The 22,045-nt window shown below is 42.9% G+C and overlaps 2 protein-coding genes across 20 annotated transcripts; one reads left to right on the forward strand and one right to left on the reverse strand.

The window, feature by feature from the left end:
- The first annotated feature begins 698 nt into the window (after positions 1-698).
- On the forward strand, positions 699-16,764 carry LOC115114582 (THO complex subunit 1-like). Of its 19 annotated transcripts, none has more exons than XM_065013521.1 (15): positions 701-1,253; positions 2,816-2,880; positions 3,026-3,141; positions 3,285-3,333; positions 3,519-3,614; positions 3,712-3,794; positions 3,927-3,996; positions 4,302-4,338; positions 4,496-4,630; positions 4,826-8,772; positions 10,292-10,370; positions 13,175-14,390; positions 14,589-14,661; positions 14,781-14,985; positions 16,311-16,764. In XM_065013521.1, the coding sequence occupies exons 1-8, from the start codon at positions 1,234-1,236 to the stop codon at positions 4,307-4,309; spliced, it is 507 nt and encodes a 168-aa protein (XP_064869593.1). In that variant the 5' UTR covers positions 701-1,233; the 3' UTR covers positions 4,310-4,338; positions 4,496-4,630; positions 4,826-8,772; positions 10,292-10,370; positions 13,175-14,390; positions 14,589-14,661; positions 14,781-14,985; positions 16,311-16,764. The 19 variants fall into 19 exon arrangements, with proteins under 19 accessions (XP_064869583.1, XP_064869584.1, XP_064869585.1 ...); XM_065013517.1 differs by adding exons at positions 1,482-1,555; positions 1,672-1,732 and having other exon boundaries at positions 702-1,253; positions 3,927-4,630; XM_065013511.1 differs by having other exon boundaries at positions 699-1,253; positions 3,927-4,630; positions 10,292-10,404; positions 13,175-13,240; positions 14,178-14,390.
- Positions 15,147-21,831, reverse strand: LOC115114581 (ubiquitin carboxyl-terminal hydrolase 14-like). The gene is made up of 16 exons (XM_029642953.1): positions 21,605-21,831; positions 20,584-20,729; positions 20,445-20,477; positions 20,082-20,186; positions 19,862-19,965; positions 19,484-19,542; positions 19,089-19,219; positions 18,789-18,869; positions 18,625-18,707; positions 17,439-17,553; positions 17,212-17,277; positions 17,003-17,095; positions 16,761-16,889; positions 16,507-16,573; positions 16,291-16,398; positions 15,147-15,924 (listed from the first exon to the last, which is right to left on the reverse strand). Exons 1-16 carry the CDS (start codon positions 21,618-21,620, stop codon positions 15,776-15,778), a joined length of 1,485 nt encoding a protein of 494 aa, XP_029498813.1. The 5' UTR covers positions 21,621-21,831; the 3' UTR covers positions 15,147-15,775.
- Between the last annotated feature and the right edge of the window lie 214 nt (positions 21,832-22,045).

Raw genomic sequence — 22,045 nt, forward strand, 5'->3', positions numbered from 1 at the left:
GATAATTCAGTCATGACAATTCAAACAGAATTTGTGCAACTTGAGACAGATAGCAATACAGTACAAATATACTAAAAGATAATGTAACACAGACGTGCATGAGTTGGTTTAAAATAATACTACAGGTAGCTAACTCTTTCCATGCTTTTCCTGAAAATGTTTATCTGATATTATAGCTAGCTAGTTGATGTTGTTCTAGCTAGCTCACCCAAAGCAAGCTTTTCTTCACCTCGCTGGTCTGCAGATGCATGACTACATGATCATGATGTTGTGGCTGTAAAGATATTACTGCACTGTTGGAGCTAGGAACACAAGCATTTCGCTACACCTGCTAAATATTGTGTATACGACCAATAACATTTTATTTGAATGTTTTTTTACATCTACAAAACCTTTGGCCGAGGTTAGTCGGTAAATTAGTGACAAAACTCTGAGTGCACAGATTTGACATCAGTAAATGTAGTTTTGATTCACAGAAGATTCACCAGTCACAAGTTTAGAAAATTAGTTGCATTCATTCTCAAATTTAGTTGCAAATCTTATTGAATTTCTTAACATATCAACGTGCATGTTTGAATGTTCATGTTATGTGCTTGCAAATGTTGCATTTATTCTCAAGTGCCATGTTTGATATTTTTTTCCAAATACAAAACGGATTATATAAGTGCAACTCATATTTTACACAAGGCACTATGTTACCTTCATAATTGACCCCAAACCCAACACATGCTTTCCCTGAAGTCTCGCGATGTTGCGCTTCTGGGTTTAGGAACTCTGTGGAACAACAATCAATAGTTTACAAAAGTGTATAGTGTCATCTTCTGGCCGCACGTAAAACTGAAGGCTATTATACCAATGAACATCCCGGAAATACGAGATCGATCATCCCTGAAATGCAATAGGCTGCATCCGTTATTACACTGGTTATAAAAAATAAAAGTTTAGATATCTAAAGTCCAGCAAAGCATTTGATTTGGCATAGGCCTAGTTGAACAGTAAGTTTTACTCTGATGTTCCTTGTAAACAAAATCAAAATACTGCTAGGGCAGAAGATTATCCGTAAATTGTATTCATGTTACAAATTATAAACATTACTTTCTGAACCATGCCTTAAGGCTTACAATGTTGACATCCTGATTGCGCCCGATTTGAACCGGATATACAACTTTTGTCGGGGTCACGTTTATTGTTGAAGAGGAAAGATGTCTGTACTGATTTTATTCAATTTCAACGATGCAAAATAAATATTTACAGTAAGAACTTGTCTTCAATACGGAGTATTTCAGACTATTCTATGCATGATTTAAATTGTTAAATGTATCACATCTTTGTAGAAACGCTTACAATACCTTTGCAAGCCAAGTCATATTTATTAGACACGTTAGTTGGCTAGCTTAATCACGTTAGCAGGTTAACGTGTAACGATAGTCCCAATAAAATACTAAGCTTTTATTTGTTCAATTGTTATAACTCTCACCCAGGCCTCAACCAGAAGTGCGTTGGTCAACAAAACCAGCAAACCTTTGATAAACGCATTCAACCAGATCACTGGAAAGTGAGTGAATGGCGTTACATAGCTAACGTTAGCTGTTAACATGAATTCTATAATCTCTAGGCTATGTCTCTGTCCACATCACCACAGACATTGTCTGCCTGCTTGTCTCATCACAGTGAGACAGAGAAGAAGACCACCCTTGACCAAGCTCTGAGGCAGGTCCTGGATGAGTAGATTGTGAGTTTAAAGAAATGTAGCACATATGTATGTATGTGTGTAATTTGTTTTAGATATGTAAAGTGTTGGTCCCATTTTTTTCATGAGCTGAAATAAAATTTCCCAGAAATGTTCAATACAATTTTTCTCAAATTTAGTGCACAATGCCTGTTAATGAGCATTTCTCCCTTGCCAAGATAATCCATCCAATTGACAGGTGTGGCTTATCAAGAAGCTGATTTAAACAGCATGACCATTACACAGGTGCACCTTGTGCTGGGGGCAATAAAAGGCCACTATAAAATTAGCAGTTTTGTCACACAACACAAAGCCACAGATGTCTCAAGTTTTGAGGGAACACGCAATTGTCATGCTGACTGCAGGAATGTCTAACAGAGCTGTTGCCAGAGAATGTAATGTTAATTTCGCCTCTAACGTAGTTTTAGAAAACTTGGCGGTACTTCCAACCGGCCTCACAACTGCAGACCACGTGTAACCATGCCAGCCCAGGACCTCCACATCCTTCACCTGTGGGATAGTGAAAGGAGTGGGGATGCTGAGGAGTACTTCTGTCTGTAATAAAGCCCTTTTGTGGGGAAAAACTCATTCTGATTGGATGGCTCCCCAGTGGGTGGGCCTGTGCCCAGACATGGCTATGCCTCTGCCCAGTCATGTGAAATCCTTGGATTAGGGCCTAATTAGTTTATTTCAATTGACTGATTTCCTTCTATGAACTGTGTAACTCAGTAAAATCTTTGAAATTATTGCATGTTGCATTTATATTTTTGTTTAGTATATTTATATGTATGTGTATATATATGTGTGTTTGTTTTGTTGTCACATACACCTGATAGGTGCAGTGAAATGTGTTGTTTTACAGGGTCAAACATAGTAGTACGGCGCCCCTGGGGCAAATTAGGGTTAAGTGCCTTGCTCAAGGGCTACCTGCCACCTAGTGGTTAGCGAGGTCGCTGGTTCGAAAACCTGAGCCGACAAGGTGAAAAATGTGTCGAAGTATACTGCTAGTACATGGTCTTGCTTATGCTCAATATGCTTCACCAAGAGTCGAGCAACATTCTCTCTTTCTCTCCTTTTCTTTTACAGGTGGAAAGCACTCGTCGATGACTTCCTGTCTCTCATCTATCTCAGCATTGATGGAGTCACTGAAGGTAAGTAGCAGGTTGAACGTCACGTCATAACATCGCTACATCTCCCTCTGTTTTACCTCCTTGGTATTTCATCGATATACACGCCAGACAGCAATTGATGTAGTAATTGTGTAGAAAAGTGTAGTAAATTCACTTGTCCATGTAGGTATCTGCTCCGCCAACACTGCTTTCCTACTGTTGGGAGATGTTCTGGACTGTCTTCCTCTGTACCAGTGTGATGTCTTCTCCTTTGTTGAAGAGAATGTCTCCACCTGGAAGTCTGTAAGTAGCTTAGTCTGTTTCTCTGTGTTCTTAGAGTAACGGTCAATGTTTACTTGATGACAGGTTTCTTAGTTTCTTATAGATCTTTCCTTTTAATTATTGAGGAAATGCCACCAACATAACTTTCTCCTCTCTCACTTCAGAACTCCTTTTACACTGCTGGGAAGAACTACTTGTTAAGGATGTGTAATGGTGAGGATAAAGGCACACATTAAGATCACTTCCTGGCAGATGTTTCCTGTAGGACCCGGGATTCGAACTGGCAACCCTCTGGTTGCTGGCTCGCCTCTCTAACGTCTAGGCTACTTGCCGGCCCTGTTTGTTATCTTTATTTGTGCAGATATTCCATCACTAAACCCCATCTTCTTACTTTGCAGATCTTTTGAGGAGGTTGTCCAAGTCTCAGAACACAGTCTTCTGTGGACGGATCCAGCTGTTCCTGGCTCGTCTCTTTCCCCTGTCTAAGAAATCAGGTGAGAGGGTTACATGGAGCTACAGGAACTGACGTCATTTATGTTTTATCATGGATGTGGACTTGTGGCCACTATTGTGTTCCTTTGTGTGTTTCAGGTCTGAACCTGCAGAGCCAGTTTAATCTCGACAACATCACAGTGTTCAACAAAAATGAGCAAGAGAGCACTCTTGGCCAGAAGGTAAGGCCTTGTTCTAAGGATTATAGATACTGTGTATTGTGTAAGCTGTTGAATGATGTGTGTGCTGTTGAATGTGCTTAACAATGAATTTACCACTCTCTCTCTACCTCTGTTCTGTGTTGTCTTCTACAGCCCACAGAGGAGGAGGATGGGATGGAAGTGGAGAAGGGGGAGATGGGGAACCTAGTGCACCTGCTCCATGGTAAGCAACATGAGTCCTTGTTCCATCTATCGCAATGCTTGGAATCATCAGTGGTTTTTCATCAACATACCTGTTGCACTGATCCCTATGCTGGCAAGTCTTGTAAGTTTGATTGCAGCTTGCTAAAACAAGTTGTCATCTATAAAATTGCTCCCTGTTTGTAGTTCTATCCCTATCGACTACAACCTACAGGAAGTTCTGGACTCTGCAGGACTACTTCAGAAACCCTGTTCAGTGTTATGAGAAGTTTTCCTGGATGACTTTCCTCAAAGTTACTTTTCTGCCCTCTTTCCCTCCCAAAATAGCTTTGTGACATGACCCATCTATGGACATCTACTAAAAGTATGACACTTTGCTTTAAAAAAATGTCTTGTTCAAAACTGTTACTATTCTGTATGTCCTGTGAAGTATCAAGACAGGTGCTGGCTGTGTTTGTTTCTGTGAGAAGACACTGAAAAGTTGTTTGAGTTAATAGAAATGTTCTGTATGTTGTCTGTAGTATTCAGACGAGACGCTGGCAGTGTTTAGAAGCTTCAAGCTGGACGACATGCAGGCTTCTAAAAAGATGCTGGAAGAGCTGAGGACGGCAGGAGGAGACCACGTTTACTTTGCCAAGTTCCTCACCAGTGAGAAGGTGACATCTCAACTTCCATCAATTAAGAATAGAACAGAATATAGATTGACTACATTGCAGTGACTGCACAGTCACTGTTCTACAAATCACCTTACGTCCCAAGTAACTACTCATTATGTGATTGAGATTAGGAAGTCTATACCTCACCTTTCTCAAATGGATCCCTTCAAATAGTCTCTGTCTTTGCCTCTCTAGTTGATGGACCTGCAGCTCAGTGACAGTAACTTCAGACGACACATCCTCCTGCAGTACCTTATCCTGTTCCAGTACCTCCAAGGGACAGGTCAAGTTCAATAGGGCTATCTTCTGTATACCACCCCTACCTTGTCACAATGACTGATTGGCTCAAACACATTAATTACATTTTTAACAAGGCACACCTGTTTAATTTAAATGGATTCCAGGTGACTACCTCATTAAGCTGGTTGAGAGAATACCAACAGTGTGCAAAGCTGTCATCAAGGCAAAGGGTGGCTATTTGAAGAATCTCAAATATATTTGGATTTGTTTAACACTTCTTTGGTTACTACATGATTCCATATGTGTTATTTCATAGTTTTGATGTCTTCGCTGTTATTCTACATTGTAGAAAATAATATAAAAAAAGAACAACCCTCAAATGGTACTGTATAGCCTTCTGTATTACAAGTCAAGGTTGACAGCATAAGGGTTATTGATGACATTGAAAAGTCCCCTCATATTTTGACAGCATGTCCTAAACACAGAGGAGAACTGGAAATCGTAGAAAAATTAGGGATGCCCAAGCTTTGTGAAGGAAAGGTATAGCAGCAGAATTCAACAACCTCATGTTTATGATCCTATACTTATGAAAATATTATTATCAAGACAAAGTCCAAATCGAAAATATATATAATTCATTAAAGTGAGGAATATACACTGCTCAAAAAAATAAAGGGAACACTAAAATAACACATCCTAGATCTGAATGAATGAAATATTCTTATTGAATACCTTTTTTTTACATAGTTGAATGTGCTGACAACAAAATCACACAAAAATGATCAATGGAAATCAAATTTATCAACCCATGGAGGTCTGGATTTGGAGTCACACTCAAAATTAAAGTGGAAAACCACACTACAGGCTGATCCAACGTCCTTAAAACAAGTCAAAATGAGGCTCAGTAGTGTGTGTGGCCTCCACGTGCCTGTATGACCTCCCTACAACGCCTGGGCGTGCTCCTGATGAGGTGGCGGATGGTCTCCTGAGGGATCTCCTCCCAGACCTGGACTAAAGCATCCGCCAACTCCTGGACAGTCTGTGGTGGATGGAGCGAGACATGATGTCCCAGATGTGCTCAATTGGATTCAGGTCTGGGGAACGGGCGGGCCAGTCCATAGCATCAATGCCTTCCTCTTGCAGGAACTGCTGACACACTCCAGCCACATGAGGTCTAGCATTGTCTTGCATTAGGAGGAACCCAGGGCCAACCACACCAGCATATGGTCTCACAAGGGGTCTGAGGATCTCATCTCGGTACCTAATGGCAGTCAGGCTACCTCTGGCGAGCACATGGAGGGCCCCCCCAAATAAATGCCACCCACACCATTACTGACCCACCGCCAAACCGGTCATGCTGGAGGATGTTGCAGGCAGCAGAACGTTCTCCACGGTGTCTCCAGACTGTCACATGTGCTCAGTGTGAACCTACTTTCATCTGTGAAGAGCACAGGGCGCCAGTGGCGAATTTGCCAATCTTGGTGTTCTCTGGCAAATGCCAAACGTCCTGCACGGTGTTGGGCTGTAAGCACAACCCCCACCTGTGGACGTTGGGCCCTCATACCACCCTCAGAGTCTGTTTCTGACCGTTTGAGCAGACGCATGCACATTTGTGGCCTGCTGGAGGTCATTTTGCAGGGCTCTGGCAGTGCTCCTCCTTGCACAAAGGCGGAGGTAGCGGTCCTGCTGCTGGGTTGTTGCTCTCCTACGGCCTCCTCCACGTCTCCTTATGTACTGGCCTGTCTCCTGGTAGCGCCTCCATGCTCTGGACACTACCCTGACACACAGCAAACAGCTCGCATTGATGTGCCATCCTGGATGAGCTGCACTACCTGAGCCACTTGTGTGGGTTGTAGACTCCGTCTCATGCTACCACTAGATTGAAAGCACCGCCAGCATTCAAAAGTGACCAAAACATCAGCCAGGAAGCATAGGAACTGAGAAGTGGTCTGTGGTCACCACCTGCAGAACCACTCCTTTATTGGGGGTGTCTTGCTAATTGCCTATAATTTCCACCTGTTGTCTATTCCATTTGCACAACAGCATGTGAAATTTATTGTCAATCAGTGTTGCTTCCTAAGTGGACAGTTTGATTTCACAGAAGTGTGATTGACTTGGAGTTACATTGTGTTGTTTAAGTGTTCCCTTTATTTTTTTTGAGCAGTGTACATTACCAGTCAATAGTTGACACACCTACTCATTCCAGGGTTCTTTTAGTTCTTTATTTTTTTAAACTGTTTTCTACATACAGAAGATCGTCCTATTTGATAAAAGACCAAGTCCATATTATGGCAAAAACAGCTAAAATAAGCAAAGATAAACGACAGTCCATCATTACTTTAAGACCTGAAGGTCAGTCAATCCGGAAGATTTAAAGAACTTTGAAAGTGTCTTAAAACGCAAAAACCACCCAGCACTATGATGAAACTGGCTCTCATGAGGACCACCACAGGAAAGGAAGACCCAGATTACCTCTGCTGCAGAGGATAAGTTCATTACAGTTACCAGCCTCAGAAATCTGCAAATAACTGCATCTCAAATTGCAGCCCAAATAAATGCTTCACAGAATTAAATTAACAGACACATCTCAACATCAACTGTTCAGAGGAAACTGTGTGAATCAGGCCTTCATGGTCGAATTGCTGCGAAGAAACCAGTACTTAAGGACTCCAGTAAGAAGAAGATACTTACTTGGGCCAATAAACACGAGCATTGGACATTAGACTGGTGGAAATATGTCCTTAGGTCTGATGAGTCCAAATGATTCGATTTTTGGTTCCAACCGCCATGACTTTGTGAGACGCAGAGTAGGTAAAGGGATGATCTCCGTACGTGTGGTTCCCACCGTGAAGCATGGAGGAGGTGTGGGGGTGCTTTGCTGGTGACACTGTCAGTGATTTATTTAGAATTCAAGGCACACTTAACCAGCATGGCTACCACAGCATTCTGCAGCGATACGGCATCCCATCTGGTTTGCACTTAGTGGGACTATCATTTTTTTCAGCAGATAATGACCCAAAACACACCTCCAGGCTGTGTAAGGGCTATTTGACCAAGAAGGATAGTGATGGAGTGCTGCATCAGATCACCCAACCTCAATCCAATTGAGATGGTTTTGGATGAGTTGGACTGCAGAGTGTATGAAAAGCAGCCAACAAGTGCTCAGTATGTGGGAACTCCTTCAAGACTGTTGGAAAAGCATTCCAGGTGACCACCTCATGAAGCTGGTTGAGAGAATGCCAAGATTGTGCAAAGCTGTCATCAAGGCAAAGAGTGGCTACTTTGAAGAATATAAAATATATTTTGACACTTGTTATTTACATGATTCCATATGTGTTATTTCATAGTTCTGATTTCTTTACTATTATTCTACAATTTAGAAAGAAATCCTTGAATTAGGTGTCCAAACTTTTAAATGGTACTGTATATACAGTGCCTTCAGAAGATATTCACACCCCTTGACCTTTTTCACGTTTTGTTGTGTTACAGCCTGAATTTTAAATGGACTAAGTTGAGGTTGTCACTGGCCTACACACAATACCCCATGATGTTTTTAGAAATGTTTACAAATTAATAAAAAATGAAAAGCTGAAATGTCTTGAGTCAATTAGTATTCAAGCCCTTTGTTATGGCAAGCCTAAATAAGTTCAGGAGTAAAAATGTGCTTTAACAAGTCACAAGTTTCATGGACTCATTGTGTGTGCGATAAGTGTTTAACATGATTTTTGAATGTCTACCTCATCTGTCCCCCACACATACAGATAATTGCAAGTTCCCTCAATCGAGGAGTGAATTTCAAACACGGATTCAACCACAAAGACCAGGGAGGTTTTCAAATGCCTCAAAGAACAGCACCCATTGGTAAAAAAAAGAAAATGCTCACATCGAATCTCCCTTTTGAGGTTGGTGAAGTTATTAATTACACTTTGGCTGGTGTATCAATACACCCAGTCACTACAAAGATACAGGTGTCCTTCCTAACATAGTTGCCAGACAGGAAGGACACCACTGGGATTTTTAAATGTTTTATTTAAACTTTAACTAGGAAAGTCAGTTAAGAACAAATTCTTATTTTACAATGATGGCCTACACCGGCCAACACGGATGACGCTGGCCCAATTGTGTGCTGCCTTATAGGACTCCCGATCACGGCCGGTTGTGATACAGCCCAGACTGGGGTCTGTTGTGATGTCTCTAGCACTGCGATGCTGTTCCACTCAGGAGCCACAACGGTGACTTTAAAACAGTTAAAAGTTTAATGGCTGTGATAGGAAAAAACTGAGGATGGATCAACAACATTAGTTATCCACAATACTAACCTAATTGACAATGTGCATCCTGTCTGCAACAAGGCACTAAAGTAATACTGCAAAAAATGTGTCAAAGCAATTCACTTTTTGTCCTAAATACAAAGTGTTATGTTTGGGGCAAATCATGGGGCACTCCATATTTTCAAGCATAGTGGTGGCTGCATCATGTTATGGGTTATGTTTAATCATTAAGGACTGGGTAGTTTTTCAGGATAAAATAAGAAATGGAATGGAGCTAAACACAGGAAAAATCCTCAAAAAAATCTGGTTCAGTCTGCTTTCCAGTCCTTTCCGCTCCTCCGCTCCCTCCACTGGCTTCCAGTTGAAGCTCGCATCCGCTACAAGACCATGGTGCTTGCCTACGGAGCTGTGAGGGGAACGGCACCTCAGTACCTCCAGGCTCTGATCAGGCCCTACACCCAAACAAGGGCACTGCGTTCATCCACCTCTGGCCTGCTCGCCTCCCTACCACTGAGGAAGTACAGTTCCTGCGCAGCCCAGTCAAAACTGTTCGCTGCTCTGGCCCCCCAATGGTGGAACAAACTCCCTCACGACGCCAGGACAGCGGAGTCAATCACCACCTTCCGGAGACACCTGAAACCCCACCTCTTCAAGGAATACCTAGGATAGGATAAAGTAATCCTTCTCACCCCCCTTAAAAGATTTAGATGCACTATTGTAAAGTGGCTGTTCCACTGGATGTCATAAGGTGAACGCACCAATTTGTAAGTCGCTCTGGATAAGAGCGTCTGCTAAATGACTTAAATGTAAATTCACCTTTCAGCAGGACAATAACCTAAAACACAAGGCCAAATCTACACAAGTTGCTTACCAAGGAGACAGTGAATGTTCATGAGTAGCTGAGAATTTTGAAAAAGATAATGGGCAAATGTTGCACAATCCAGGTGTGGAAAGCTCCTAGAGACTTACCCAAAAATACTAATTGCTGCCAAAGGTGCTTCTATGAACTATTGACTAAGGGGTGTGAATACTTATTTAAATAAGACATTTCATTATGGGGTCATGTGTGTGAGAAAAATTATATATATTTTGAATATAAGCTGTAACACAGCATGTGGAATAAGTCAAGTGGTATGAATGCTTTTTGAAGGTACTGTAAAAATCAAGACCAGTAGATGACGAACCCAAGAGACCCATGAGGAAGAGACAAGCTCCAGAAGACTTCCTAGGTAAAGGCCCTGACAGGAAGGTCTTCATGGGGAAGTAAATATCAATCCTAACATAATAATAATAATTTGGTGGGTGCTTATAATGTACAATAAGTTTATTCAACTTCTATAGCGCTTTTCATTACAGAAAGAATATCAAATCAAATGTTATTTGTCACATACACATGGTTAGCAGATGTTAATGCGAGTGTAGCGAAATGCTTGTGCTTCTAGTTCCGACAATGCAGTAATAACCAACAAGTAATCTAGCTAATGCAGTAATAACCAACAAGTAATCTAGCTAACAATTCCAAAACTACTACCTTATAGACACAAGTGTAAGGGGATAAAGAATATGTACATAAAGATATGAGTGAGTGATGGTACAGTGCGGCATAGGCAAGATACAGTAGATGGTATTGAGTGCAGTATATACATATGAGATGAGTATGTAAACAAAGTGGCATAGTTAAAGTGGCTAGTGATACATGTATTACATAAAGATGCAGTAGATGATATAGAGTACAGTATATACATATACATATGAGATGAATAATGTAGGGTATGTAAACATATTAGGTAGCATTGTTTAAAGTGGCTAGTGATATATTTTACATCATTTACCATCAATTCCCATTATTAAAGTGGCTGGAGTTGAGTCAGTGTGTTGGCAGCAGCCACTCAATGTTAGTGGTGGGTGTTTAACAGTCTGATGGCCTTGAGATAGAAGCTGTTCAGTCTCTCGGTCACAGCTTTGATGCACCTGTACTGACCTCACCTTCTGGATGAGAGCGGGGTGAACAGGCAGTGGCTCGGGTGGTTGTTGTCCTTGATGATCTTTATGGCCTTCCTGTGACATGAGGTGGTGTAGGTGTCCTGGAGGGCAGGTAGTTTGCCCCCGGTGATGCGTTGTGCAGACCTCACTACCCTCTGGAGAGCCTTACGGTTGTGGGCGGAGCAGTTGCCGTACCAGGCGGTGATACAGCCCGACAAGATGCTCTCGATTGTGCATCTGTAGAAGTTTGTGAGTGCTTTTGGTGACAAGCCAAATTTCTTCAGCCTCCTGAGGTTGAAGAGGCGCTGCTGCGCCTTCTTCGCGATGCTGTCTGTTTGGGTGGACCAATTCAGTTTGTCTGTGATGTGTATGCCGAGGAACTTAAAACTTACTACCCTCTCCACTACTGTTCCATCAATGTGGATAGGGGGATGTTCCCTCTGCTGTTTCCTGAAGTCCACAATCATCTCCTTAGTTTTGTTGACGTTGAGTGTGAGGTTATTTTCCTGACACCACACTCCGAGGGCCCTCACCTCCTCCCTGTAGGCCGTCTCATCGCTGTTGGTAATCAAGCCTACCACTGTTGTGTCGTCCGCAAACTTGATGATTGAGTTGGAGGCGTGCGTGGCCACGCAGTCGTGGGTGAACAGGGAGTATAGGAGAGGGCTCAGAACACACCCTTGTGGGGCCCCAGTGTTGAGGATCAGCGGGGTGGAAAATTTGTTGCCTACCCTCACCACCTGGGGGCGGCCCGTCAGGAAGTCCAGTACCCAGTTGCACAGGGCGGGGTCGAGACCCAGGGTCTCGAGCTTGATGACGAGCTTGGAGGGCACTATGGTGTTAAATGCCGAGCTGTAGTCGATGAACAGCTTTCTCACATAGGTATTCCTCTTGTCCAGATGGGTTAGGGCAGTGTGGTTGAGATTGCATCGTCTGTGGACCTATTTGGGCGGTAAGCAAATTGGAGTGGGTCTAGGGTGTCAGGTAGGGTGGAGGTGATATGGTCCTTGAATAGTCTCTCAAAGCACTTCATGATGACGGAAGTGAGTGCTACGGGGCGGTAGTCGTTTAGCTTAGTTACCTTAGCTTTCTTGGGAACAGGAATAATGGTGGCCCTCTTGAAGCATGTGGGAACAACAGACTGGGATAGGGATTGATTGAATATGTCCGTAAACACACCAACCAGCTGGTCTGCGCATGCTCTGAGGGCGCGGCTGGGGATGCAGTCTGGGCCTGCAGCCTTGTTTTCCTCACGTCGGCTGCAGTGAAGGAGAGTCTGCATGTTTTAGTTGCGGGCCGTGTCAGTGGCACTGTATTGTCCTCAAAGCGGGCAAAAAAGTTATTTAGTCTGCCTGGGAGCAATACATCCTGGTCCGTGACTGGGCTGGTTTTCTTTTTGTAATCCGTGATTCACTGTAGACCCTGCCACATGCCTCTTGTGTCTGAGCCGTTGAATTGAGATTCTACTTTGTCTCTATACTGACGCTTAGCTTGTTTGATTGCCTTGCGGAGGGAATAGTTACACTGTTTGTATTCGGTCATGTTTCCGGTCACCTTGCCCTGATTAAAATCAAAGATTCAAGTCTGTAGGGAAAGGCGGGCGGGGGGGGTTACCTAGTCAGTTGTACAGCTGAATGCATTCAACTGAAATGTCTTACGCATTTAACCCAACCCCTCTGAATCAGAGAGGTGCGGGGGACTGCCTGAATTGATATCCACGTCATCGGTGCCTGGCGGAACAGTTGATTAACTGATTTGCTCAGGGTCAAAATGACAGATTTTTACCTTGTCAGCCCCTGTATTATACGCATGTGTGAATTGGACATTTTGTCCATATCCGAACTCTGTATGGCAATGATAACTGGGACAGAATAGTAATGTGTTCCCCAAAACCGTAGTTGATTTAGGAAAGTTGAGGTATGCCAGTTGAATTATTTACCATGTCTAGCCCTCACATTGTAGCCTAATGAAAATGGGGAGACATAGCATGTTGCCAATACAGCTTCCCTTTTATTTGGCTTTGTCAAAACTCGTGTTTGTTTTCTTGCAGTGATGAACTCACGAGACTGTGTAATCTGAATCATAACAATATGGCAGCTTGCCAGTCAGTTAGCAGGTGAGTGGTTTTACAGCAGTGGTGCAGCTGGTCAAAGGTCAAAGTTACATAGCCCACTTATCTACCTATATGTTTTTGGTGTATAACATTTAAAGGAGAATTTAGCTTTTTACAACCAAATGTTAAAAAAAATATGTAAATGACATATTATAGAAGGGTCCAGACACTTTCTTTCTTCAGAAAAGACATGAACAAATGCTCCAAAAACCACAGCAGCCTACTTGAACACTAACTTAAAGCGGGTACAGCCTCAGTGTTGACAGTAAACGCATGCTGGAGGTTGGACCGAATTTTCCCAACATTGAAGTTTGTGCTCAGCAGACCAGAAATTTGCTCGGTGCCAAAAAAAAAAAGTGGCTAAACATTGGTATGGACCCTTCTATAACTCCTGATGGACGATGAGTACAAGTACGTGTATACACACGTTAGGAACACCTGCTCTTTCCATGACTGACCAGGTGAAAGCTATGATCCCATACTGATGCCACCTGCTAAATCCATTTCAATCAGTGTAGATGAAAGGGAGGAGACATGTTAAAGAAGAATTCTTATTAAGCCTTATTTGTGTATGTGAGTCTTTCAGAGGGTAAATGTGCAAGACAAAAGATTTTAAGTGCCTTTGAACAGCATCCCACTGTAGTAGATGCCAGGCACACCAGTTGGAGTGTGTCAATAACTGCAACGCAGCTGGGTTTTTCATGCTCAACAGTTTCCTGTGTGTATGAAGAATGGTCCACCACCCAAAGGACATCCAGCCAACTTGACACAACTCTGGGAAGCATTGGAGTCAACATAGGCCAGCATCCCTGTGGAACGCTTTTGATACTTGTAGAGTTCATGCCTCAATGAATTGAGGCGATTTGAGGGGGTGCAACTCAATGTTAGGAAGGTGTTCCTAATGTTTTGTACACTGTAACTGTTGATTGTCTGTCCTAAGACCTGTCCAATGGTGTCAAGAAAGATCCTGCCGTGTGAAGTGTTCTGGTTCAATATTATCCACTCACCTCCACGCCCCGTCCTGTAGGGTGGTGCGTAACTCAAACTGGCTGGCGAGCCATGCGTCTTGTCTAGGAGTCCCCACTTCTTCCAGCCCAGCAGCCTGGCTGACTACCTGGAGAGCATGGTCATCAAACTGGCCAAGGAGCTGCCTGTGAGTTGTCTGGTCTGGCGGAACTATGGGTGCTTGGATACTGAAAATGTTAATGAATTACAAGGCTCCCTTTGGGAGCATCTCAATTTCATACTCCTCACAGCCCATGAGGTCAGAGGACACAAGGAGTATGTAATTGAGATGTTCCCCATGACCTACCCTCTGATGGATTGGAACCCCTTTGCCCTGTCATCACAGAAGGACCTCCCGTTTGAGGAGATTAAGACAGGAGAATACAATGGCGACACCGTTCTCAAAGAGAGCAATGACAGTGAGTTCTAGCACAATTAAAATGTATAGCTTCTAGATATGTAGTTGTAAAATCAAAGCTCTAGTTGGACTGCAGATTTTCCATATTGACCTGATCACATCCCTTTTGTGTGCCCCAAGGTTCCCAATGGAAGACCCTGGCTGGACAGCTGGAGATAAAAGCAGCGAAGATCCAGGAGATTGAGACAGCAAGGACGCGGCCAAGCTGCTGCTGGTGGCCTGGCAGGACCTTGAGGGGAGCCTGGTTCCAGTGCTCAATGCTGCTGGCTTCCCCAAGATCGCAGACATCCTCAACGAGACATAGATCAAGGCCTTCCTTTCGCTGGTATTTATGCTTCGACATGTACTGTAATTTCATCCTCCATAGAATAGTTAAACGCTCAACTTTGACCAGAGCTTTATTCATTTAGCGCTAACCACTTACGGGACAATGAATAGATATAGTATGGGCATTTAGATGGATAAAGGCGAGTCATTTAATCAGAACATGGTTTGGTATAAGTTTATTTTCACCATTTATGAAAAGCCATCAGGATAATGACCGCATGTATGAGAGAGAAGCGTTATAGTCACACTGTATTAGGTATTGAACCGCTCGTATGATGACAAATCACAATGACGAAAGCAATGTGCAAGACAGTTCCGTTTCCAAAAGAGATGCAAGGGGTGTAAGAATTGATTATGGTTTGAATAGTGGGCACTGTAGGTGATAGGGGTGGTCTCCAATACATTTGAATTAAAGGTACAGGGTAAATTGAAAGACACCTGAACCAGATAGGATAACTTGGCCAAAGACTGTACAGCTGATTAGTTATGACTACAGAGAAGTACTGACATGAGCACCTTGTTCAAGGATTTAAAAAATATACAATGTGTATAAAACAATGAAACTGCAGAACTAGAAACTCAACCGCTCAATGATCCAGTCCAGAGATTGCCTGGCTCAATAAACCATTTAAAACCTTCCTCCACTCATGTTGATATAGGATGGCTTTACAAACATCTGTCAAAGTTACTTTATAAAGACACCCAGAATTTATTGCACATCTATGCAGGGTAGACAGTGCTTGGAAATGGCATTTGTTTGTTAGATTAGTTTTTTTGCATTAGGTTGATTACTGTTTCTCCTCTTCAAGTATTTCCAGTCGTCGGGGTCCGTACAGTAGGACGTAGGCTATATGCCAGTCTCCTCCACCGGACAGCCTCAGTATATCCTCTGGAGACACCACACTCACCTTGTCATCATCAAACTTCACCCACTCGTCTGTAATGGCAAAACATGGATGTATTGAAAAGTCATTCATTCAAATCAATGAATATAGTAGTTTGTTTACAAGGTAAATAATAAATCAGGCCGACTTCCACAACTAAGTGCATACTTCCACCGTTTTGGTCCCACAGCTATCACGTTTCAGCAGAGCGAAGGGCACTTGTGCTCATCTGGCCGCTACTTGGCAACGTCATACAGCTGAACCTTAGTTTAAAGGGATAGTTCACCAAAGTAAAGTGATCTAAAATATCTTTGTCCGTATCCCACACCCTCAGTTGTGGTGAACTACCCATTTAAGCAGCAGGTTGATGTATCTATTCATCGCACTGTGGAGACTTTTCTTAATGCTATGGAGGTTACCTTCTTTCCTCTTGACCCAGCCGACATAGTGTCCGGAGGAGCTGGATCGGCCCTGGTGTGTCAGCACTGCCTGCAAGTCGTAGTAACCGCTGTTGTTGGAGCCCAGGTCTGCAAGGAAGACACATGCTTAGAAACATTAACAACCTATCCCTCACACGACTGACTGATTCTTAGTTTGTAAAGGTATGCCACAAAACAATATGTAAAGTAACCAACCGTCATCGAATGAAAAGGGCTCATATTTCACTTCCTTCGGTTTGTCTCCCACTTTCTTCTCCACCTGCTTGATTCACAAAGAGAAAATGTAAGCTACGCGTACTACACGCATGTTGTTTGAGACGTTCGTTCACACCGAGTTGCTTTGTTTGGTCAAAGGACAAAACGGAAATATATTTCTTGGAGGTTTGGGTTTATTTTCTAGAGTATAAATTTGCAGTAGAGACGGTACACAAATAAATATATATTTTTACCTTCTGTGACTGTTTCTCCAGCTTCTTGTCCTCAATCTCCTTGAACTTTGACCTGACTGCCACCATCTTCTCTTGCAGCTCAGAGGTACACAGCTCATACACATCCAGCATCAGTGGGAACTTGACATCCTGGAAAATTAATTCAATAGGGGAAAAAAGCATCAGGACAATATTCTTTCACCCAGTATTCTGATGATAATCCATCAATTAGGAGGACATTCCTAAAACATCAGAAGACCTACCTTTAGGACTTTGGCATTGACAGATTCCTTCTCTTTGTAGAAAAAGCGAACCATCTGAATGGTCAGGTAGGCAGGGAGGCGGCTGACTTTAGACTAGACGAAGGGAGATCAAGTGAACATCACCTTAACCAACCAACTAAAACGACAAAACACATTTCACAAGCTCTCCCTAGTGTATAAAAATCTTACGGCCCAAACTACAAACTTACAGATTTTATGTACAGGGCATTTCTTTGCAAAGACGGGGACAGCTTGGTGATTTCTTCCTGCAGTCTCTGGAGAAAGAAACAGCGGGACATGACGGGATTAGATCAGTGTTGCCATGGTGACAGACCACCTTCGAGACATCACAGCCTTTGTGTGCACATGTGTGTTTCTGTGCATTTGTATGTATGCGTCCATGTATTCCTGTGCGTGTTGCTGTGGTACTACTCACCAGCCTGAGCCCGGTGGCCAGGTATTTGACCTCCTGGTTGATGAAACAGCTGAGTTGAAGCTGGCTCTCTTTACCTTTAGCTGGCTCCTCATCTTCAGACTCTGTACATTTCATACTGAGAACCGAGGTTAAAGAGACTCTACTACTTTTGTATACTTTAGCCAGTAGGTCTAAAAGTAGCTTATGAAAAGTGGTCAACGGAAATTGCGTACTACATCACATATGTGCAGATACGTGCACCACACTGCAAAGAGCTTAAGCGCATTGGATAGAACTCAAATTGCCAGGGGCTGGCCCATGTGGGAAAAATGGCACCGCAGTTTCCAAAAAACGGTTGCTTTCAAACTAGGAATTGAGACTAATTGCGCATCGACACATCCAGCCCAAAGTGGGAGGTAAAAAAATTCAAACTTGAGCATATCTTTAAGAAAGAAACAGGAGACTCATTAATGAAGCCCAGGTGTCCTTCCTAACATAGTTTCAGACAGGAAGGACACCACTCTATTTAACTAGGCAAGTCAGTTTTCACCTTGTCAGCTCAGGGATTCGATCTTGCAACCTTTCAGTTACTAGTCCAACGCACTAACCACTCTGCTACCTGCCTCCCCATTCTTGGGAGGAGAGAGCAAAAGGTTTGTTGAAATAATATACAAATGTGGAAGCCAGGGATTTTTCTGCCATTCAAATCCTTAGGCGGGCCGGGCCGCTAAACATTTTTTTTCCGGGTCGCCTTAATCCAAACAGTGTAAAATAAAATGACGTGCGCAGGATTGGGGGAAAAGTATTTCAGTGTAACCAGATATAAAGTATGTAGAAAAAAAAATACACACACATATATATATGAGGCCCATTATTGTTTATAATATAATATTTGAGAAATAACAAATCACAAAAATGAAAGCTAGACAGTTGGGAGAATTGATTAGCCATGGCAAAACGCATAGAATTGCAGGAAATTTGCTTTAAAACTGCGAAAATGTATCTCGGCTCCATGAAGAAATTTGTAGAATTGCAGGAAATTGGCTTAGAAATGGAAAAATGTCTCTACAACTGCCAAGATGGGGGCCTAGAAAATGTTGCCGTGCCACCTGCCACATCCAATAAACCCTGAAAGCCATATTCCTTTCCCTAATAGATCATACGCTCATCTCAAATTCAATTGGTCAGGCGTTCCGACTAAGGATACGTGGTTTCATACTCCACTCCAAAATACTGGTCAATGAAGTTCTTCTTGGCAGCGACAGCAGCAGCTCCACTCTCAGTGTCAGTCTATGACAGACAGAAAAAGGGAAAGTTAGGACAGACATCCACATCTACCTTGACGGCTTACGTATTTGTTTATACACACACCTCCATGGGAGCGTCTGGGTCTTGTGGTTCCAACTTCTGCTGAAGAACCCGCATCATCTGCAGCCAGCACTCGTTGGCATCCTAGAGAGGGAGAGACATTCATTAATGAAGCCCATTTCCACTCTTCAGACCACATTCTGTATGCACAATTATTCAAATGTCATCTTGGGCTACTTGAAACAGCAATCAATGTGGTTCAGTCTAGATGTGTGTTACTGAGTAGTACCAAGCAGTATTAGCAAAGCAGCATCTTCTGGTGATGAGTGAGTGACTGGTGCAAGCCAGGGGCCCTGGTCTCACCTGCTGAAGGTACTGTCCCTGGTCTCCCTTCTCAGCGAACTGGGGGAAAGCCATGTGCAGGAACTGCAGCAGGATGATTGGGGGTATGCTGGAGGAAGTTTCGTCCATGGTCTCGTAGAGATCACGGAGGGCTGAGGAAGGGAATACAAACGGTTATTTAACAGTTATAACATGGACATTTAGCTGACCCTTTACCCAAAGCCACCTACAGTTTATAGTACACCACACAATGCGGGTATTGGCAGCACTGTGCTCTGACCATAGAATTAGGAATGAAATACTTAGTAATGGAATAGGATCTCTATGGCTACGACTCACTGAGTCATACCATTACCACGTCTACACTGGCAGATACAAAAATATAAATAAAACAGATACAAATGCCAGGCACTGACCTGCTGTGATGTACTGGGATGATGCGTTGGCCCCTGAGGACCCCAGAGCACCTGCGTACCTGTAGGGGGAGACAGAGGGCTCATAAATAAGATCAAAGCCATAAAACACATCTAAGAACAAAAACAGTCTATTGTCTAACCTTATAGACACACCCTGGTCACCTGCTCATGGCAAGGTAGCAATCAAAACGAAAAAAAATCATGTTGAAGGCCTGAAAGCGGCGTCTTCTAAGACTAACAATACATGTGATATAATTGTCAGCTGTATATAGATATCAAATTAATAAGAATCATATTGCATCATCACTATAGATTAGATCACTGACAAGTTGCTTGCATCATCACAGAGTGGCATTAATGCAAAAATCATGAGCCCACCTTCTGAGGGCTCCTTTGAGCTCTGGTACGGAGCGAAGACACTGCACTGTAGCGTTCATATAGCAGGTGTTTCCCAGGTTGGTCAGTCCACAAGGCATCTCCATCTACACAGACAACAAGCAAAATGGGGTTAGTTTCTCTGACTGCCTGTGCTGGCAAACCCAGACAGCATCCATTCCCTTTAAACAAACAGACATCCAACGAGTAAACATTAACTCACAGCTGAGGCCAGCTGGTCCTCAGTCATGTCCTCTACAAACATGGGCCTGACTGCAGGCTCCTCGGGCAGGGCCTCCGCTGAGCCCATCATCAACAGAGTCATCCCCTAGGACAGAGGGTGGAGGAGGAATGACGGAGAGAGAGTGGAGAGAGGAGGAAGAGTATCGCATGTCACATTGTGTACCATAGGATATCTGGTGATGGTAATCAAAGAAGAAAATAGATTACCCTGCAGTATTAGGTTTGATAATCTTAACACTACCCCAAAACAGGTCCACTAAATTACAATGAAATGTGCCAATATATCAGTCTACTTTCCACAATATTGACAGAAGTAACATGACAACTCTTAGGCTATACTTACATTCTTTAATTTGATGTTTCCCCAGTCATCATCCTGAAAAAATATATACAAATGATTAGGTATCTTTGGAAATAAGTTATTGATCATCCGTGGTCCAAGTGATGACATTCATTGATTAACTAAAATGAGACAACTTTACCTTAAGTGTGCCTCCCTTGACCATAACCTTCTGTCTCTCTGGTTGTACCCCGGTCAAGGCAAAGAGCTGAGCCTTGAAGACCATGGGAGGTTCTTCTGTGTTCAGCTCTATTGCATCAAACTTCTCTTTTCCCCATTTCACATTCACTGAGGGAAAAAAACAAACACAGGTATTTGTTATTGCTAATCAGCAGGGAGTGGAAGGCATCTCTGATGCATCGTGTCTTGTCATGAATGACACAGCACAATCATATTTTACAGTGATAACCTGTGCTGCAGAGGATGGCTTTAAATAAGAATCGAATGTTTTGGTTATTAAGTCTTGATCACCTGTTAGCTAGAAGCAAGTGAAAAACTGCAGCTACTACTGTGCTGACTAGGAAGATTGCATAAAAGATGGTAAAATGACTTAAGTAACATGCTACCTAAATTCGATAGCTAACTAACGTTAGCTACCTAGCTAGCAAGTTAGTTAGCAAAATAATCACAAAACTAATTTAGCGGAAACAAATTGGCTAGCGTTAGACTAGCTCCTTAGCTAGTTTATTTGGGTCAGATGTAACGTTGCAGTACAATTTTCATACAGTAACGTTAGGCTCTTTGCGTACAGTGTAAGACAGTTCATTTTATGGCTAGCTTAACAGTTAGCAGGCTAGCTAGCTAAATATTGACGTGACTGCATGAAGTTAACTGGTGCCGTTAGCACAACATAAAGCTAAGTAGTTAGCTAGTTAGACACATTACTTAACTAGTTGTCAACAACACCAACACGTATCTAGATTACTTAACTAGATAGTTTGTCATATTTTCTTAAATCAGAAAGAACACTCGAATCTGTTATTTTTGTCGGGCAGCTCGCTAGTTGGTGACTCCACTGATTTACTTTACGGCCTATGATGACTAGCTAACACTAGCTAGTTAGCTTGCTAGATAGCGGTCCAATTGTGATCATTGAAACACGTGTATAAATAGTTCAGAAAAGGGTCATCAATGTAAGTGGTTACTTTACAGCATTAGCTTACCTGTAAATACGGTCATCTTTTAGGCTGTTTTGTTTGCTATTCTCAAACTCCAGTCACCGGGGCGCGAATTCGCTGTCGGGTGTAGTTGGCTACGATATGATTCTGTCCAGCTAGCTAGTAGCTACACCGAACTTCATTCAAACAGTTTGCACAATGACGCTGCAACTGCACGGCAGTGTACGCTGAAAATGCATCGATGCGCTCTGCCTTTAGCTATCCAGCCTGGACAGCCCAACATGTGAGGGAGAAGGGTGTAATTGCAGATGCATTTAGGGGCGTTTACTGACATTGGCGTTTCTTGATGTCAAGTTATACCCATTGATGCTCGCCATTTGTCCGTGGCAGTTTCTTTCCTATCTGGGACAACTGTAGCATTGCCCAACCTGCCACGTTAATTCATCCTAATCTGCTATGTAAACAAATCTGTGTAAAAAAAAAAAA

The sequence above is a fragment of the Oncorhynchus nerka genome, linkage group LG9b (assembly GCF_034236695.1).
Source record: "Oncorhynchus nerka isolate Pitt River linkage group LG9b, Oner_Uvic_2.0, whole genome shotgun sequence".
In the NCBI taxonomy this organism is placed as follows: Eukaryota; Metazoa; Chordata; class Actinopteri; order Salmoniformes; family Salmonidae; genus Oncorhynchus; species Oncorhynchus nerka.

Excerpts from the sequence above, each read along its gene's own strand:
- LOC115114582 (XM_065013506.1), top strand. The coding sequence starts at position 1,234 with ATGCAAAATAAATATTTACA. Across the intron at positions 2,881-3,025 it reads CATTGATGGAGTCACTGAAG|GTATCTGCTCCGCCAACACT; the intron begins GTAAGTAGCAGG and ends TTGTCCATGTAG. Across the intron at positions 3,142-3,284 it reads ATGTCTCCACCTGGAAGTCT|AACTCCTTTTACACTGCTGG; the intron begins GTAAGTAGCTTA and ends CTCTCACTTCAG.
- LOC115114581 (XM_029642953.1), bottom strand. Across the intron at positions 16,574-16,760 it reads TGGAGAAACAGTCACAGAAG|CAGGTGGAGAAGAAAGTGGG; the intron begins GTAAAAATATAT and ends TTGTGAATCAAG. Across the intron at positions 16,399-16,506 it reads GCCCTTTTCATTCGATGACG|ACCTGGGCTCCAACAACAGC; the intron begins GTTGGTTACTTT and ends TCTTCCTTGCAG.